General features: G+C 40.8%; 1 protein-coding gene across 2 annotated transcripts in view; it reads right to left on the bottom strand.

Moving 5' to 3' along the window:
* The window catches only part of LOC142097574 (heparan sulfate glucosamine 3-O-sulfotransferase 2-like), a 303,244-nt gene that overhangs the window by 259,339 nt on the left and 22,473 nt on the right, over nt 1–21,432 (bottom strand). Inside the window, exon 2 of one of the 2 annotated variants that reach the window (XR_012678211.1) lies at nt 9,297–10,252. Coding sequence is in view for 1 of the 2 variants with exons in the window: in XM_075179533.1 (XP_075035634.1) it covers nt 9,634–10,252 (619 nt within the window). In the remaining variant the exon portion in view is untranslated. Of the gene's footprint in view, nt 1–8,782; nt 10,253–21,432 lie in introns of those variants that run through there. The other variant, XM_075179533.1, reaches the window with a different exon arrangement.

The raw sequence follows: 21,432 nt of genomic DNA on the forward strand, positions 1-21,432 counted from the left end.
AAGAGGAACCTGTTTATCGGGTACTGTTGGATGGACAAATGTCAATTTAGACAGATGCATCAATACAAGAGGTGCTTTGGACAAAACCTACCAAAAATCTGAGCACCTATAGGTCTCATTTACCGTTAGTGGAGAAAATCCAGCCAAAGGGTACAAATTTGCACCTGGGCAAACAATGTCGTAGTGCAAATGGGTGCAAATGATTTTGGTTTTTTTTGAGTGTAGCAAATGTACTGTTGTCTTAGAGCTGCCATGAGAGCCACAGCTAATTTTAATACTGCGATTTAGAGGGGAGCTAGCAAGCACCCCTCCCCCAACCCAAAATCTGTATGTACATTTTAAGTTTGCCCCCCTTGTGGAATTTGTTGAGCCTTATCAATAAACAATGATGATGAATGTAGTTGCAGAGGTTAGGAGCAGGCACAGAGGAAGGCTTAAAGCATGTTAGTGTAGTGGGAATTAATGACGCAGATAGATGATTTGCAGAAGAATGAAGAGGACCATTTTATAGAGATCTCAGGGGTGGTATGTTGGAAGGTGCAGTTCATTTGTGTATGTAGAAAAGTTTTTCTATTAGTAATATCAACAATTAACTATGTCACATGACTTCCTTCACTGGAAAGAAATTGGCTTCAGATGACACTTCCTTACTATTGGAAACGAGATGCATTGTTTTTTCTCATAGGTCTACATTTGCTTTACTAAAACTATAGCAACCTATCAGAGCTCAGCTTAGAAAAACTAACCCTAGTACGAAAATATAACCAATGAATTCAATTAGTTTCTCTGAGTCGTCCCAATCATTAAGCAGAAGCATATGTAGGGAATATGCTGGTCCTTGGCATATATATTGTTAGGTTGTGTTGCATTATAAAATGCTATACAAAGGCGTAAGTCCCAAACGTCCCACCTTCTGCAGAACATTCCCGATTTGAGGATCACAGTCGGCGGAAGGGAGACACAGAAGACATTGGAAACGTGTTGAATAAGAGGCAACTTCAAGCAGAAGTCCATTCCCTTAGATGGACTATCGAATCAAAGAGAGAGTTTAAGGAAGTTTAATATTTTCAGGGGAGAGTGATACCTTCAGGACGTAGATGAGGCACTTGTTGATCATGTCGGTCCTTAATACCTTGTGTGATACACTGAGGGCTTCATGAATTTCCATCCAGATGTCTTCAATACCAGGGATAGAGTTATCAACAGCAGAAACTCCTGAAGATTTGGATATTGGTAGTGGGAGATCACAAAAGAGTATGAAAAATTTGGTTTTTATTTGTAAACTAAAAGCAAATCTGCCTAATCATCTCTTTATGATAAAACATACGTCTGTAAGTAGTGTTTAAAGCAGTGTTGGCTAACCTGTCACACTCCAGGTGTTGTGAAACTACAAGTCCCAGCATGCTTTGCCAATATATAGCAGCTTATTGCTGGAAGGGTATGCTGGGATTTGTAGTTTCACAACACCTGGAGTGTCACAGGTTAGCCGACACTGGTTTAAAGACTTGTTTGACTGTCGATTTCACTGAGGATGGTATTCAGAAGAGAAATGGAGTTTAATGTATAAGAAAGCCTTCTATAACATAGAAATAAGTTATTCTATCAGACACAAAGGGGTAAACCATGGCTGGACATCGGAATACACAATGGCACAGGCTGTCACATACATGCATAAGCGGTGACACGGAGTGAGGCTGGGCTTGTAAACAACACTGCTGGGAGCAGTATTTTACACAGAGAACTACTGATGGAGCTGGCCAGCTGTGACTTGTCCTAGCCGAGATCACCCCATTGGGAGCAGATACCTAATGGCAGAGAAACAGACATAACCGGATGTGCTCCTTTGCAGTTAGAATACAAGGGCCCTGGTTTTTAAGATCTGCAGGTGATTATCGTACTGATGTTAGTCAGACAACAGAATGTGGGTCAGACGGAATGCACCAAGCAGGAGTTTGCAGCTGTTCTTTATGTCCTTAAGGGAAGAGGATTGGTGTAATAAGGATTATGATTCCCGCAGCACAAACCTTTCAATACATCTTTTAAACAATCCAATTGGCCATCACATATTACTACACTATCACTGTCTATTGCTGTCATTATATATTTTTCTAAATTATGTACATTTTAAAGGATAGTCCCCTTTAGATGAATAGGACTAGCAGCATTTAGAAGCAGGTCACATTGGAGCTGTTCATTGAAAGACAGCTGCTGGATTGATTATTTTGTTGTGATCAAAATAAGTAGCACTGCCTATAGCAACCAATCAGATTCTAGCTATCATTTATTTAGTGCACTCTACAATATGACAGCTAGAATCTCCACCTTTTCAAACCCGCAGTTTAGTAAATATACCCCCAAGTGTAGATTAGCCTGTACCCATTGTGTCCACTGGTTGGAGGGCTGATGTGTTGGGAGATATTTATGATATCCATTAAGAGCATGACAGATTTTTCTAGATACATTTTGAAGAGGAAATTCACTAGTTAATTGAAGGCCCAAAATTCTCATGAATATGGGTTTGACCTACCAAAGAGCTGACACCTCTGCAATTTAATGACAGGTTGCATTTTACGTTCAGACTGTAACCCCCGAAATTAGTTACTGTTCCCAAGTGGTTTCTTCCGTTTCCAATGACTAAATGTGTTTCCAATATACCATTGTTACAATAACCCAGCTGGCAGCAAATGGATATCCTCCAAATTCAGCTTAGGATGGTTCAACAAACTTCTCTAACTTGTAATAATAAATGCAGCAATAGGACTTGTACTGTAAGTCCTTTGCACACTGGAATTACATTTTAGGGGTGCCACGATTTTATCCTGAACGCAGACAGATTCATTATTCAGGAAGACTATTACTTACAATGCACAGCAGACTTCGGCTCCGCTATCTCTCTCTGCAGATGCTGGGCTTATATATTGTAAATGGTAATGGATAACGTAGAACTTTTTCCTGAGCTACATCTAAAGATCAACGAGAGGGAGCTATGAGTAATAAGAGTTTATCTGCCAAAAAAGAGATCCGCAACAATCACATTTCAATCTGTGGGCAAGCACCTGACAGAACTTCAAGATGATAGTTGTATTTGAGCAGGATCCTTGTCACATAATATTAAATCCATCAATTACCTTTTCCTCGCAGTGAGAATGTCACGCATTTATTTACGGAGAAACTAGGCTCAAAATGAGTTTAAGCCGATGTGCGTTTAATAAGAAAGTTAATCATAAAACTAATTTAAAGGCTGTGTAACTGAAGTGCCTTTGGTGATAGTTGCCATCTTTAAAAGCTGCTTGAAGTGGCATAACCTTTCAATCTTATGCCACTTTGTGTTGACTTGCACTGATTAGTACATCAGGGATGGTACTGCAATTTTGAAGGGAAAAAAACTGACATGCAGTGCTTTGCTATTTGAGTCTTTTTTTCTTTCTTTTTTTTTTTTTAAACCTATAGCAATAGCCTTTTGGCGGTTGCTGTGTCTTTTCGTATTGGAAAGGGTATATCTACTCCATCAATGTTATTTTTTTTAAATACATATATAGCAAGTTCATAAAAACACAATGGAGGCATTCTACCTTCATGTACTATATGGGAATATTAAGTTTTTCTACACATAGTTGCATAGTATATGTTTAGTAAATTTTTATTCAAGGAAACAGCTGTTTGGACAAATTTAGCATCAGATTGCAGTAGTTGTGAACGCCAACAACAATGTTGTATACGAAGTTTACGCTGAGGTGAAAGGTCAATTTAAAGCTGTGCTACTGCCTAAAGTGGACGACATTTAAACTTTAAAATGGATGCAGGGTGTGAGTGGAGGACCAATAAGAAGCCATGGTGATTTGATTGCGACTTCTCATTGGTTCTCACTCTCACACCCCCCTCCGTGACCGTCTGGGCAGGGAGTCCAGAACCGGCAGCCCTTGTCGTCTTTACAACTGAGACAAACTCTGTGAGGTAAACTATTTATAAGACTACAGTCCACCAGTTACGGAACTTGCTGCTGAATTCTGGTTAAGCCAATATAATGACTGCTTCCACTGCTGACTAGACTTTCTGCATTCATAAAATGGGCATTTAAGCTCGGGACATTAGAGACTTTGGAAATAAATGAAGACAGCCAGTGGGTAGCAAGTACCACGGAAGATACAGAGATTAAAATGCACCTGTGGCCTACACATGATAATGTAGTCTATCAATTCCCTAGGAACTATTGACACATCTGAGGCACAGCTCCCCTCCTGTGCACTGTAGTACACAGCTTCCCCTCTTGTGCCCAATAGCACACATCTACCCCCAGTTACTCATCTCATCTTGCTGTCAGAAGCTCCCTCTAGTGAATGGTCAATAGCTGCTGTCATAGTAATCAATAATAGCACACTTTGATTAGCAGTATAGGCTGCTTCCCATTTGTTAATAGTACCACAGCCACAAACTGATCACCGGAGGGAGCATAGGCATTGGGAAGGTGTCTGCATTCCCGTACTCCAGATAAATGTTGCCCGGACCATTGCTTTGTCACTCAAAAAGAATAGAAAATCTTGGGTTTACTGAATGGACGGTAACAATATGTGCAGGTGATGAGTGCACTTTTGCAATCCTGCAGTAATCTTGGTTGGAGTTATCAACACTTTCCAATTATAAATACCTTTTGTCACTGCATGTTCCCTGTGACATGGGTACTCCAACTACACTGTCATATCAACAACTAGCAAATTGCTCCTTACGCTCAATTCTTTATGACCAGACATGCACGTTTTTACAAGCATTTTGGCAGTGTCCCTCTACAGCAGGGGTGGGCAAACCAGTCCTCAAGGGCCATATAACAGTTCATGTTTTTAGGATTTCTGTCTGTAGAAACAGCTGGGATAATTACTGACCCAGCCAAATAGATTAACTCAGCTGTGCATGATTAAAGAAATCCTAAAAACATGAACTGTTATATGGCCCTTGAGGACTGGTTTGCCCACCCCTGCTCTACAGTATAGTGTAAAAAGCAAAATGGCCTCTACTTCTGTAGCATTAGACAGAGGAATGTAAAGGTAATTACAAAAGTTCTGTCATTTTTTAACACACAGTCAAAATCTTATTTGATGCTTTAGAGCAGTGACGGGCAACCTGAAACACTTTAATGGCCACATGGTGTGGCCCTCTAACCTTCAAAAGGGCCGCACAGTACCCTCATACTTGCCAACTATTCCGGGAGACTCCCGAATTCTGGGTGGGTCTCCCGGACTCCCGGGAGAGTATGACAATCTCCCGCATCTGCCCACTTCCTAGTGAAGTGGGCAGAATTAAATCCAAAATGCCGTGATTCACCGGGAATCGCGGAATTTGGCCCTGCCTCCGCTGAAAGATGACGCATTTGCGTCATTACGTCACAGGGGGCGGGCCAAAATGACACGATTTTGGAGCCCTGCCCCCTTCACGCCCATCTGACCCGGCAGCTCCCGAATCATACTTGCCATAAGTTGGCAAGCATGAGTACCCTTAATCTCTATCTTAATGTAATATAATACAGTTGATCAAAAAGAGAGACCCCCTAACTATAATAACACATCAGCAGGAATTATAAACAAGTGTTACAAGCTATAACAAACACATCTGACAATACAGCAGGAAGTAGCTGAGGGCCGCAGGTGAAGACTTGGAGAACCCAACACCGCTTTAGAGATATAATTGAGGTAGGTGTGAAGCAGAATGAACCTGTTATGTATATTCTGTGGTTTGTTACACGGCAGCAGATGTAATACCATTTTCAGAAATCAATGCTGACCACAAAAATCCCTATGTGCAGTGTTTTACTGCTGCAATGCATTCTGGGTACACAGAGACAGGAAGAGCTTAAATACCACACATCTACAAACCATCACACACATTGGTTTTATTGGATCGAGCTCGTCCCATAATACGACCGTAACCTCCTGTCGGACAGACTGACAAGGTGCTTTACTCCAAAGTTGAGATGAGGTCTTTGGAATCCAGATGTGTTGCAAAAAAACAAGCCAGAAACATTATTATAAATCATGAGGAGAGGTGTCTGATCTATGTATAACCACAATGCTAAGTCTCCAGACCCTGTGAGAAGCTGGCAACCTTTACGTGAACCTCTGCAGTATTAAGTCTTGCCACTGTCTTTCGAAAAAAATATATACCATCCTTCTTATCTCTGTTATGTTTCTGTTCTATTAATAACGTTGGCACTGAGTTCCATGTTTATGGGCCAAGCTGGTAAAACAGCGTTCAGGTGACAACTATAGCAATATCTAGAAGGGCCAGGACAGCCTTGTGTTAACAACCCACTATAAAATGTACATGCTGCCTGCTAACCGTGGAGGCAGACATTTTATTGGGCGGAACCATATGAACAATTAACATCACTGAGGCACGAGGCATGCCGTGCCTCTAGTGTCTCTGACATAGCTATCTCCCAGTGAATCGATAGGCTGAATACGTGGACACTATCATGTAAAGGATAGCCTTCATCTTCTGCAGCATATGATCTGCTGGTGATAATAAGAGTGATAGCATTACACTTATCCATAAGCCGCTCACGTTATCAGCCTATGCAGGGTCTGTCAGTACTGATTCAAGGTGGATGTCCTCTATTTAGCAAAAAATATCTTTTTATGATAACCTTTGGCTTTTACCTATGACTATCCAAGATCCCATATTTATTTTTTATTTTTTTTATTTAATGTAATCACCTATAATAAATAATAAATAACATATAACTTTGATATTAAAATAACAGCAAGGGGGTAGGTGACTGGCTGTACTATATATTAAGTCATTTTCGATTTATTCCCAGTTTTTTAAGTTGAATAATTTTTTGCTTTTTAAAGTGACGATGGCTATTAAAAGTTACCACTGGGTGATATAAGGTCTGCACAAAAGCCACAAATTGATTTTCAATTGTGTGGCAGTGGAACTTAGGGTAGTGTCATATAGGTATATTTAGTGCCTGATTCAATAAGGAAAGTAAATAAAAAAAAAAAAAAAAATGAGTAAGTTTTCTCCTGGACAAAACCATGTTACAATAAAAGGGGTGCAAATTAGTTTATTATTTTGCACATAAGTTAAATTCTGTCTGTTTTTTTTATGTAGCACACAAATACTTGATAGCTTATTTGAATACTGAAATATAAAGTTGATCTAGGACATGCCCTACCCCAACTATAAATCTGTCCCCACATTTTAAATTTACCCCCCCCTCCAATGCAACATGGTTTTGCCAAGGTGCATAGTTACTCATTTTTTTGCTTTCCTTTCCTTAGTGAATCGGGCCCTAAATGTAAAAATAATGGAAAGCAAAAAAATGTCACTTAAACAATTGCTGCTTACAGCGGTAAAAGCTTGCGTAGAAAATGCTAACAATAAACACTGTTACATTAAATTCTCTAGGTTTTACATACAGCTTTTAATCTCTGTAGTATAGCATTTTTAGCCCTCCAAAGTAATTAATATTTAGCCTTAAAAATGCTGGTGTTTTTCTTCTGAGTATATCAGACGGATAAAGCTCAGAGCAAATGGGCTTAAAACTGTATCTAAGACTTTCTTTCAACTGTGTTTTCAGCCATCTAAAAAGACCTACAGTACCGTAAGTTAGAAACCCGTATTCAGTGCATTGTGAGTCCTGTAATTGCAGATCGACAATACGGAACTACAGATTAACAATATAGGGTTAGGGTCCCTACAGAGGGCATATTAATGTGCCTACGTTTTTTATTTGCAGTGAACGGAGGGTCAATGGAGAGCAAAAGAGTGTAGTTGATGTGCCGAACTGACAATCCATTCCTATGGCATATAGACATGCATGTAGAAACTAGCACATACTTGCCAACTTTTCCTCTTTGGCTTCAGGGAGATCCCAGGGGAGGTGGGCGTGTGGGGGCGGGGCTTGACAAACCCCTAAACGATTGTCACAATTTTGGAAAATTACAGCAGGGGGTTGGGCTAAGATGACGCGATAGTCGCGTCATTAAGCCGCCCCCCCCCCGCCAGTTATCTATTGCGGGGGCGAGTACCGGGAGGTTCCCCTGCTCTCCTGGGAGCCCTCCCAGAAATGCGGGAGTCTCCTGGACATTCCGGGAGAGTAGGCAACTATGCTTTAAAGAAAAGCAGCTAATGAATCTCTAGAGACTGAAGTGTCTTTTACATTTTTGTCTCCATTATTGAAGTCATGTTGTCTTACCTATCAGTCTTTGATTAAATCTTGGTCTCCATGAAAATGGCCACCTCCATAGGCATCAATACATGGACATAGGACACAATTTCTGAACTGTGTCATCATGCCACAGATGGCGAAGCCAACCACATCTTGTATTGGCTCAGCATCAGGGAGAATGCCAGACTCTTCAGGGAGTGAGGGAGATCACCCCTATTTCAGGGAGTCTCCCTGACATTCAGGGAGAGTTGGAAAGTATGAACTAGCATAACTTGTAAAAGGGCGCTGCTGGCAATTTAAAAAGGGAAAACAAAATATGTGAGAGGCAAATATGGTACATAAAGTGCATGAGGGAACCAGGGAGGAAAACAATAATAGTGCAGGCAGTGTCCATGTTCTGTGATTTTTGCTTTCCATGTATATAACTCTCCATTTCTCATAGAGATCAGTGATCCCTATTTTAAACTCTATTTGCACCTTGCTCACTGCAGGTTGAACAGAACTAAGCTCAGACATAACTAGAAGAAAATCGATATTCCTGTATATATGTACCCTTAGAGAAAACATAAAAATATTACTGTGAATTTAGATACACAGCCATATAATACAGCACTAGCATTTTACTGTAGGTCAATCATTTTATTAATTAAACCCTGCTCTGGAGTAAACCCCTCCCCCCTTACTTTATAATTATATTTCTTTATACAAAAGTAAATTTAAGCTTTCCAATTGATAAGAAGACTCCAATTACCCATGAGAACAATGTGTGGTCGCATGTTCTCAAAGTGAAATGGCTGGGATTATAAGACCTTATATCTGCTTGTTGCTGTGGACCACCTTATTATAATGCTTTGGACTCCATATACAGATCATTACTATGTCCCCTAGAACCTGCAATAGAAGAACAAAGTGCATTGTGCTTTGTGTCCTTTCAGCATCTGGTATAGATCCACCTTATGATGGGTTGAATGAGCTTTGGATGGTATATTTACTAAACTGCGGGTTTGAAAAAGTGGAGATCTTGCCTATAGCAACCAATCAGAGTCTAGCAGTCATTTTGTAGAATGTTCTAAATAAATGATAACTAGAACCTGATTGGTTGCTATAGGCAACATCTCCATTTTTTTCAAACCCGCAGTTTAGTAAATATACCCCTTGGCGTGGAGACTTCTTAAATCCTATCCCTGTGTTTAATTCTCCTACAGACTATACTCAGATATTTTTGTGATCACCTCTTAATCATTGGACTTTTAGTTTACCCTCCTTGCATAACCCAACATCATTCTTAGTCCTAAAAATCTTGGTTCTTCTAGAGACTGTAGTTTTCACAGCTTGTTCTTCTCTGATTGTCTGCAGTCTAAAGCTACATATTACCATGACAATCTCCATTCTCTGTTCCTGCTGAATTCTCTGGCTTATTGTCGGTATAAATTCTGTTGTTCTTCTCAACTTCTATTCTGCTCCAGACTCTACTCCCAGTGAAAGTCCTGCCCCACAGTCTCATAGAACCTAATGTTATGGGGTCTATAGAAATCCCTTAACTGTTCTATATCCTCTGTGTTAATCTGCACATGATTCCGGCCCTTAGATTTGCCCAAACAGCGTGGTGCTCCTCCGCCACCAGGCTTCTTGAGGCAGGGGAACCCCTTAGTCTTGTTGAAGTAGAAGTGTTTATCTGTAACCAGACGTTTGAGGCCAAGGAAGTCCTGCACACGCGCCATCTCCCCAGCTGGGTCTGTGATCAGCCGCTCTCCGCTTACAAAGTGCATTTGGGAGATTGGGAAATGATTGAGCCAGGGTTGCAGGTGCAAAGCATAGAGCCCAATCCGGATGGCGTTCCAGGAAGTGTCCACCTCCCCGCTTGTCCTGTTGCGGAAGGCTAGTTCACTGAAGCTGGGGATGTCTGGTTTCTTGGATAAGGTCTGCGTATAGTCTGAAATTGCACGGGTCACTGGGTTACGGACCACCACAATCAACTTCACTCGAGGCGACATGTGTGAGATTCTGCGGGGAGCTTCCCGTGTCACGAAGTAGCTGGGGGTCTTCTCCACGGTGATTTGTCTGTCCAAGGATCGGGGCATCAAGTTTCTGTAGTTGGAGACAGAGAATGTGAGTGGCTATTGCTAACACAAAATGCATAACACACAATAAAGATCCAGGCATGAGAGCTAGGAAGGTGGTAAAACTTGTGGTTTCTGATATAAACTTCACCGAAACACATCCGTCAGTCAGTGCGCTACTTTCTTATTATATACCCCAGTATAATGATGTGCAATAACTTTGTGCACTTTGTCCTCTGAAATATTAGATGATCTGTTGATGTTCTATTATGTGTATTATGACTACATTGGAGTATAATACAGTGGTTGTGTGGCTGCAGGTGGTGGAGGTTGAGTGGAAGATCTTTCCCTACACCAGTGTTGGCTAACCTGTGGCACTCCAGGTGTTGTGAAACTACAAGTCCCAGCAATAAGCTGCTATACATTCGCAAAGCATGCTGGGACTTGTAGTTTCACAATACCTGGAGTGTCACAGGTTAGCCATCACTGCCCTACACAGTGCGTATACTAAACCTTTATTCTTCCATCAGTACATAGTGTGTGTTACAAATGAACTGAAGGAATGAGAATAATTAACTCACATCAGCTTATCAGAGAAGGGGAGAGTGTCACTAACAATATACTGCTCTGTGACATGATAGAGGCTAGGGTGCCAAGGACTAGTTTCCTGCAGTCCTTAATACCGTAAATCTGACCCTGATAATTACCGCTCTGAATGTAATTGAATAACTTTTTTCTGGAAATAATTTTTTTTCTTAAGTAAGACAATTTGACACAGTAGAGGGGCAAACGCAGGACTTGTAGAGGGGGGTTTCCATGCCACACCACCAGTGGGCGTGACCAGCATGCTTCAGGGCTAGGCTATAATTTTAGACAGTGCTTGGCTGCTCTCCACCTCTTCCTATCCCCATCATATACACGGGCAATGCAGCGTGCACTACTGTTAGGGGCACACAGCTCTCCCTTTTCGAGCAGAGCCGTGTGAAGCGGTACATGCCTCCCAATTGTCCCTACAATCAGGACAAAGTCCACATTGAGTGTGTCAGAACAGTTGACTGACTGTCCTCTCTCCTACCTGTTCTTGCTGCTTTCAATACTTGTTGGGCAGAGATGGCTGTGAACAGTGCAGATAGAAACGATCTGCACACAAGCTGCAAAGTGGCTGGTCCCGGGGCAGGGTCCAGCCACCTCAAGCATACAGTACCCCAGGCTGGGAGGAGGGGGCGGGATGTTTCCAGGCACTAGGAAACCCCCCCTCGGTTTGCCTATGAAGTAGTAGGTGTTGGTGCACATCAAATCTCAAGATGCAGACATGCCAAAGTTCCATTTATAGAACAGATAACCATACCAGAGACAGGCAGAACTCAAGGAGCCCACAGGGATTTTCCCAAATTATAATACTATTATTCCTAAATAATACAAATAGAAAAATGTAATATCAACAATGTAAGAATGGGTAGAGGAGGCAAGGAGAAAGGGGAAGAGGTGGGCCTGTCTAAATGGAAGCAAAAAAAGGAGTCAGGCAGTTGTCTATTATATCCGGGTTCAGATGCAGAAGGATAGATTTTGTGCAGCCTGAAGGGGGCTGGACTCCAACAACTGTAAATTTCATAGGCATTTTCCTTAAGGTGTACTCCTATAAAAGATATGGCCAGACCACGTCCAATCTTGGCTCAGTATTTGGGGAATAGGACCACTCCAATCTCATGTTCCTACTTAATCTACTGTGGATCCTTCTCCTGTGCCGCGGAGGATATTAAGGAGTTCTACATGGTAGCACTAAGCCTTTGATGTTATTATGGACCAGACAGAGAGCCTCTTACATTGTGTAAGAACTAGGAGGTGACCTAGACCATAAAGGCGCACAAAATGTTGTATTTGAAGATATTTATACAGTTGTAGGTTGGAGAGTTGAAAATGCAGATAAATATCTGTGAAATCCTGAAATATGCAAGGTTGAGCCATATCTGAATATTCCAATAGTCCAGGGTACTTGCTTGCCTACCTGGGGTGTTCTAGTGAGGATAACCTGTGGAGGGGAGGATAGGAGAGAGAAAAGCTCTAGAAGTTTGTCTCAGGTGCTTCAAGAGAAAAAGAGGTTTGTCAGCTGCCTAAAAAATGAGGGCTCCACTGTACTGTGGGAAGAGAGATGAAGTCTATTAGCGCTAATTTAGTGTCAGCCCATTTAGTGGCACACACATCCTCAAGACTCTAAAAAGTTCTGGACCCCACTAGCAGCAGAAGTCCATTTTAACCCCGATGGCGCCATATTAAGAGAGTATGAATTTCTCTATATTTTGTGGTTGTGCAACCACAAAATTCCATTTTTTTTTCGCTGTAGATCCTCATAGCGTTTGCTAATGTATATCCTGAGGTATTTTATTTTGGTAAGCTGCCATTTAAAATTAAATTTCAACTCAAGAAGCTCTCTGAGCTGTACTGAGACATTGAGGTCTTAAATGATTGTTTTGTACCTGAAAGTGACCCAAATGCACCGATTCCTGCAAGAAGATTGTGGCGGGAGGTCAGAGGTCATGAAGACGTGAGTACTTTTGACATCAGTATAAAGAGATATTTTGTATGGTCAAGAACCAATGTGAAGCCCAGCGTTCCAATTTTTGCTCTGATCCTCTCCGGCAGGGATTCTGTGACAAGGATGGAGATTAACGGGGAGAGTAGGCAGCCCTGCCTGGCGCCATTCAGAATTGGAAAGGGAGCTGCTGGGAAGACATTGACTGAGACAGGTTGTTTAAAAAAAAACAATATCCATAAGTGAAAATAGTCCTTAAGAATAAAAATTATACCGAGGCACTTGCATGTTCTGCCTGTTGTTGTACTTCGCAGGCATAAAGAAAAGCAGAGGTTTGGCCAACCCTGCACTAATTAAGAGAGGGGAGGGGGTACAAGGGTTAGAGAAGGATAAAGGGGAATGGGTTAGGTAGATCAGGTGTGAAATAGCGGGGAGCTGTATAGGAGGGAGCCAATGGAAGAAGGGAGGGAGTAGTAGTAGTAGTGGATGGCCAGAAAGGCTTAGAGAGGTTTACATTAAGGGAATCAAGGGCTATAGAGTAAAATTGTTTTTCAGAATTTCCACCCACACCACAGATCATCATCATCATCAGTTATTTATATAGCGCCACTAATTCCACAGCGCTGTACAGAGAACTCATTCACATCAGTCCCTGCTCCATTGGAGTTTACAGTCTAAATTCCCTAACATACACACACACACACACACACACACACAGACACACACAGACTAAGGTCAATTTTGATAGCAGCCAATTAACCTACTAGTATGTTTTTGGAGTGTGGGAGGAAACCGGAGCACCCAGAGGAATCCCACACAAACACGGGGAGAACATACAAACTCCTCACAGATAAGACCATGGTCGGGAATTGAACTCATGACCCCAGCGCTGTGAGGCAGAAGTGCTAACCACTAGGCCACTGTCTTGCCCTACACAGATGTGTTATAAGTTGTATGTGTTATTTTCGGAGGAGTCACAACAAGGTTGAAAAACACTGCTGCTGAAATGCTTGATACCACCCTTGTAAGACGCCAGGGTAAAGGGGGGTGCAGCCACCAGGGCCTGGATGCGCCAGGGGGCATTGAGGGCCCCCTATTATTGGTTGTGATAATTACGATTATGACTGGAGCTGATGAATACACTGCTGCTTTCTTTGCCACCTTTCAAAAGATTGATTTTAAACTAAAGCTGTGACCTTTGTTTCCACCAAACAAATCTCATCTCTTTATTTCAAGGAAAAGGCGGTGGGTAGTACGAAAGGAAGGGGGGGGGGGGCATCACTCGGTGGGCAGTTTATATTTGACTGATGGTCGGAGTTATAGATGAAAAACCTCTCTCAGTACCAATTACATTTTTATTTACATTACCTGTACTGGGGCTAATAATAATTACTCAAAAAGCTCTCTCAGTCTGTCCCAAGAGAAATAGAAGACACTACGGTGCTAGAAATCATTCAGAGTAGACATAATAGCCACATATATATATGTTTCTGCTGCCGTCTACAGCCTCGGTCTCTGCCTTACTTAGACAGGCGTTTAAGTGCAGTTAATTTGTCTCAAAGTAATTAATCTGGGGTGAAATTCCAACCTAGATAAAGCAAGCTACATTCATTAAAAACCTCATAATAAGATACAGCTGCTGCAATTATTTCCTAATCAAAAGCTTGTCGGGATGAAGATTTATCCGTGTATTACGTACGCATACTGCGAGGAGCAGCCTGGAAATTACTGCACCCGTTCATGTGAGGCGATCAGTTAGGCCGATAGTTTCTTCCTTTGCCTCTACAGCACTAAAACAACAGGGTTAAAGCAGATCTTTCTTCAGCACTGAGGGGGTGGACTGGATAAATGAGTTAGTCCTTGCTCTCTCCCTGAGGAATGCAGCTGAATAGACCTACTCAAAAGTATTAACTATATTGCACCAGAACTCTGCAAATCATAGTCCGCTGGAAACAGGGCTGTAGAACTTTTTACATTGTGATTTCTCATATTTATGTTTTTCTGTCAGGCCAAGAGCGGGAATATTTATGTTTTTCTGTCAGGCCAAGAGCGGGAATATTTACGTTCTTCTGTCAGGCCGAAGCCCTTCCGGAAAACTCGTTTACCAGAAGGGTCGATGTGCCTGAGGGAATTAGGGGCCCTGTCTAAAAACTTTTCACCAAATGAGCCGCTTGCCCTCAGTCAGGTACCCAGCTCTGCTTTTGATAACGTAATTGTAGGCCATAGTCACTGGGCTGTCTGCATTTAGCCCTCACTATAGTACTGGGTCAGGCGTACAGTCAATAGATACCAATGTGGGCTGGCAAGCTTCATGTCATGGCTGATGTTTAATCCACCTTGTCTTCTGAATATTGATAACACCGACTCGTGTCCTTGTAAATGGGAGTTTTAATTAAAATTGCCTATGTTCTGTAAATTGAAGCATAAAAATTTGTGTGATTTTTTTTAGAAAAACATAGTTTATATTACTTATAATATGTTGTTATGATACCCCTCCTGATACTGTACATAGTAACTCATAAAACACCTGGGACCGTAACCATACAAACAAATAAAGAGTTGTTCTAACCATTAACTACAGAGGCAGTGTGCTCCCCCTCCTCCCCGATATCACCAGATCCAGGCTGACAATAAAAGGAATATAAAAATGTGTTCATATTCATAAGGATGCTTGTGTATTGGCTCATTAGTAATTTTGACATCCCCAAATGAATCCCTTGATTGCAGAATGTAAGAAAGTAAGCACTGATTCATGTTTGTGTGTTTATATATATATATATATATATATATATATATATATATATATATAAAATATTAAATGCTGCTAGGCTCTGGAGTAGCGTCAGATGGAATGTTTGTGAGCTGTAGGCTGAGGAAGATGTTGGGCGTCCCTAACCTATTTAAGAATTGGGTGCCAACCTCTATATCTTTAAAGTAACTTGAAATTTGTAGCTTACCTCTAGAAACCTTTTAGGGGTGACACAATTAGGGCCATGGGAGCTACAGAAAGACCTCTCCGAGTGATTATGGTCGCTTTTTATTTTTTGGCTACACACGCTGTTCAGATCTGGCCCCTACTCTGTCTGCTAGCTGTCCCGACTCTCTACTGTAACTATGCTGCACACCTTTAGATCAATGTCTCATTTCTTAATGAGATGTTCTGAACTAGGAAAAAGTTTTACTCCACTGAGATTGCAGAATCACTCCAACATTTCCAGAACAGCTGAAGAATTGCAATTAACTTGAACTACGCTACAGACTGACCACCACACTCATCCTAAACCTATATTCACTTAAAGTGAAACCCTTACTGCAACATTACTGCAATATTACTGTGGTCTGATTATTTTTCTTTTTAAAGAAGATCTACACTCCAAACTTAAATAAGTTTTAAATGTAGTTTACTACTACAATTTGAATTGGTGTAAAATTTGATTGAATTTCACCAGTTCGATGGCCACAGTTACGTTAGTGGCACAATCACATATTGACCAGAGATGCTCAGGCTCGGTTCCTCGAGAACCGAACACACCCGAACTTAGGGGATCCGAGTACCGAGCTGAGTCGACTCAATACTTTTGCTCGCCCTCGGAATCCAAAACGAAACAAAACTGAGTTTTGAATTCCTTTTTAAGATCCAACATAACGGGGGGTGGGAGCTTGGGCGGACCCCCATTTTTCTTTTCTGCCACTGCTGTGTGTCAATGTGTCCTAGATGTGGTAGGAACTGCCGTGTGTTTGTGTCATTGCTCTGTCGCTTACAATCCAGCCAGGTCGCTGCAGTATTTGCCCAAAAGTGTATGAAAATAATATTGTGATCTGTGAGGTGGTCATAATTGACTGCAAATGACTTGAAATTAGTGTTATTGAGGTTAATAATAGTGTAGGATTAAAAAAAAAGCAATAATATGAGATTTTACCATATTTTAGGATTTTTCCTAAAAAAATCCAAAGCCTAAACCAAAACACACAAGAGCGGTTTTGCCAAAACCAAAACACAAAGTTAATCCAGATCCAAAACCAAAACCATCATCATCATCATCATCATCATTTATTTATATAGCGCCTCATGGGGGTCAGTGAGCATCTCTAATATTGACCCTGATTCAAATTAGTGATTCAAAATTTGTGGCTTGAATTCCACATTCAAGTTTGCTGATAAAATGAGTGTTTTTAAATATTTACATTTTTAAACACTATTTATATAATATTTTTAATAATAATAAAGTATTTCAATATGTATTTTAAATCTAAACTGCGAACGTGCCTTCAGCATTCCCCCTTTGCACTTAAAGCCACTAACATCACTTGAAACTCTAACGTGACCATGTGCGGACTGAATCCACCCTACGGTGAACTCTACATCGTCCTTGATGTGTACGACTGTGCCCAAAACTTCATTGTACATAATTTCTTTGTATCCTGATCCCCTCGATGTACAGCGCTGTGTAATATATTGGTGCTTTATAAATAAAGGATAATGATAACAATAATAATGAATATAGTCCAACCTGTTCAGCGTTCCTGAACGAGTTGGAGAAAGCAGGCGGTTTGGACATCTCTGTTCGCTATATTAAGCCTTTAGTTTTTGTTGCTGCCACATTAAATTTTGATGCACTTTAAATATTTTCCTGGACAATATTTCTTGGCTTTAGGGCATTCTATGATCCTGTAATGACCCCCACCCCCTTATTTCTTTCTATATGCGTATACCAAATAGTGCTTTGAGTTAAATATCTGGAAGCCCGAAATAGTACATTTATGCTTCTGCTTTAAAAAAATATATATTGTGTCCCTTTGTGTACATTTAAAAAATTGCTCAGTATTCAGCCAGCCTTGGGAATGGACGCGGCTCAACAGCAGATCTAGAAATAGTACAAACAACATTGTTACTGCAAATGAGGCAACGAGCGGATTACACAAGGGAGATCCTGATAAAGACTCACACCGTTGTGCTAACAGACCAGACATGTACCTTCATACTTCCTATCCTGATAATAATTCCCTGGCTACAAGGCTGGAGTTCTAACCACATGTTACATTGAATATGCATTTTTTAGCAAAAGATCTTTCCAGGCAAACCGTATTATTTTACAATGCTGCTCATGCTACCTCTATTCAGTGTAACGCTGCTTGTCTTTCTATTCTACTGGTAGAATAATGTTTATTTATAGTCTTATTGTGAGAACTGCCGTACTGTATGTACTGCTCTGACAGCTGTATGGAAGATGAAAATGAGACGTCTTGTGACATTGAAGGGGAGTTATACATGTCACAGCCTGAAGGATGTGCCCCAAGAGGAGAAGTGCACCTTGTGGGCAAGTTGCAGAGATCACTTGATGGACTCGAGCAATCAGCTAGTGTATGGAACGCTAAGATGAACAAGGTTTTGTTAGAGTAAGCGCTCCCATAAGTCAAGGAGATTCATGGTTGTTTTACAAGTGTACAGATGAAAAATGGATACACTTCTATGCAGATGATGTGATCATAACTCACAAGGACGGCCAATAAATCACTAAGTTAAGTTCTCAACAAACAGTGTGAACCTAAGTCCCTGGTTAATGTGACATATTACCTGGGAATACATATTTATAAGGAAGAAATAGAGGCTGCCTAGTCAACCAAAATGCTAAAATCAAGTCTCAACCAGTGTGATGCGTCAATAACGATGGAAGGAACATATCTTCTGCCTATCAATGAGAGGTACAGACCAGCAATGGGGGCACTGTTAAACGTGGCAAAAAATACATACAGAAATTATATCCGCAACGGGCACTCTGCAAAAATGTATGACAAAGCCTCACCAAAAAAGCTTGGAATATAGTCAAGAGAATCGTCCAATATCTTAATAGACTCTAGACCTGAATGTGAAGGTGATGATCTTAAACTCACAGGCTATGCCCAACATATTGGATTGGTGTCAAATGATTATTTGCTCAAATTCGGATACAGCCCAATCGTCTGGTACGGCAGAACACAAGTGTGGGTCGTGTTCTACAGAGGCAGAAACTGTTTCAGAAGCTTATAATAGCCAAAGGGTAATTTGGTTAAGGATCTCAGAGAGTTAACAGCTCAACTAACATTGATATATGAAGACAACCACGAGTGTATCAAGCTTGCAAATAGTGAGAAGATCAATGCTAGAACCAAGCGTATTGATGTCACACATCACCACTTACAGGACCTAGTGGAACGTGATGTGATTGTGTTTGTTTACTCTGAGGCTGACAAGATGATAGCTGATGCTTTCATGAAGCTGAGATCCAAGGTCTAAGCTCAAAGAACTCAGAACATAAATGGGACTCATGATAAGCAGTTGGCGAGTGGGGGTGTTAGAATGTTTATATGCATACTGCGACAACTTCTGTACTGTATGGGTGTGTTAATAAAGTTTTAAGTATACAAAATGTGAAGAAGTGACCCTGCTCCTATGACATCATTATGGGGGGGCCCTGGTCAGCCACAGGAGAATCCATCAGGGATCCCCTAGTGTACAGGCTGCACCGCACATGCGCTGATCTGCCCGATGGCGTACGCGCAATAGCAAATGCAGACCGGCCAGGTGTGATGACATCATCACACTGGGCTGGCGCATGTGTGAGCCATATATATGCTGGGACATATGGAGTGATTGGTTGATACTGTGAGAGCAATATAGAGAACACTGTAATGTATATGGTGATATGGAGACTGTGGTGTGATAGAAAATGGAGTGTGTTTATATACAGGAACAGCAGTGGTGTCACACATACTGGGAATCACTGGTGTTTGTATAATAAGAGCAGTGGTAGTGCTGTGAGTCAGTAAATAATAGTGGTATTGTGCGATTGTAATTAAAGTAATAATAGTGGTATTGTGCATTTGTACCCGAAGCGTACAGTATATGGCTTTTGTGAGAGATAGCATATGCATGTGGTGGCTGAGTAATATTAAGAATTGCAGTTCGTAATTATGAGAATTATGGTACTTGAGTAATGAGAGTTGAATTGGGAATTGTAAAGAAATCTGGGATGCATACACACACACATGATTAAAAAACATATGCACATAAAACATACATATAAAACTGGTAACAAATTATGAGTAAAGAAAACTTGATGATGTATTGTACCATCTGAGCTATAATTTTTTATATGATGTGTATATTGTGGTTATTGAATATTGTTATATTATGATATAACCTCTCTGATGAAGATACATCTGTGTGTAATCTTTCCTGATATAACTATAATTGTCCCGAGGATGTATTATGGCTATCTAAGCTTATTATAAATATCAATTTGTACTGTATGAATGTATTGCAGAATCTGTGTGTAAGTGGCTGGAAGTAAATTGATATAGACTGTGTAAATGCTTGTAAGTCCATGTCTAGGATATCTGCTATGGTATGTCTCTGAATGATATATAGTGAAACATACTTCTAACACAGAGTTAATTTGGAGCAGAAAATCAGTAGTATTTCTTGGACAAACTAGACACTATGTTTTACTTCTGCGACATTTCTGTAACTTCACAGACCACCCAAAACATAAACACGCCACTGGAAATCTGTGATCAGCGACCACATAAAATTTAATATGACATTCATGCTTTTCACAGCAAAACTTTAAACTAACGTTGTAAAGGACTAAAGACTGCAACCAGCTTTATAAACTAGCTAAGCTGTGCACACAAGGGTTGATGCTGCTGCTTTCTAACCTTGGGAAAAATTATAATTTAAATACCTTGAATATAGTTTTCCCCAACTCCCCTTTCAGTATGGCCCATAAAACTCCATATACATCTCAGCTCAATGAAGATAAATAAAGCTCCAGGTCCAGATGGCATACACCCAAGGGTCCTTATGGAGTTAAACTCGGAAATAGCTAGACCGCTATTCTTAATTTTCAGAGATTCAATCTCATCAGGCTCAGTACCAAGGGATTGGCGAATAGCAGATGTGGTGCCGTTGTTTAAAAAGGGGACGAGATCACAACCAGAGAATTATAGACCTGTAAGCCTGACATCAATAGTGGGGAAACTACTGGAAGGTATTTTAAGGGACAGTATTCAGGATTACTTGGTACGCAATAAAATTATTAGTGGGAATCAACATGGATTTGTGAGGGATAGGTCATGTCAAACTAATCTAATTAGTTTCTACGAGGAAGTTAGTGGGAACTTAGACCAGGGCAGGACAGTAGATGTGGTCTACTTAGATTTTGCAAAGGCCTTTGATACAGTGCCACACAAGAGGTTGGTTTACAAAATAAGGGAACTGGGTCTAGAAATCAAAATTTGTACTTGGATCGAAAACTGGTTAGAGAATAGGGAACAGAGAGTTGTGATAAATGGAACATTTTCTAATTGGTCAAAGGTCTTAAGTGGAGTACCTCAAGGTTCTGTGCTGGGACCACTCCTTTTTAATATATTTATTAATGACCTTGGTGATGGTTTAGAGAGTAAAGTTTCTATTTTTGCAGATGACACTAAACTCTGTAAGGTAATAAAATCAGAGCAAGATGTAGCTTCTCTACCGGGGGACTTAAATAAACTGGAGGATTGGGCGGCCAAATGGAATATGAGGTTTAACACAGATAAATGTAAGGTTATGCATTCAGGGATCAAAAACAAGAACGCAATCTATAAATTAAATGGAATTAATTTGGGAGAATCTATAATAGAAAAGGATTTGGGAG

The sequence above is a fragment of the Mixophyes fleayi genome, chromosome 7, assembly GCF_038048845.1.
Source record: "Mixophyes fleayi isolate aMixFle1 chromosome 7, aMixFle1.hap1, whole genome shotgun sequence".
Lineage (NCBI taxonomy): Eukaryota > Metazoa > Chordata > Amphibia > Anura > Limnodynastidae > Mixophyes > Mixophyes fleayi.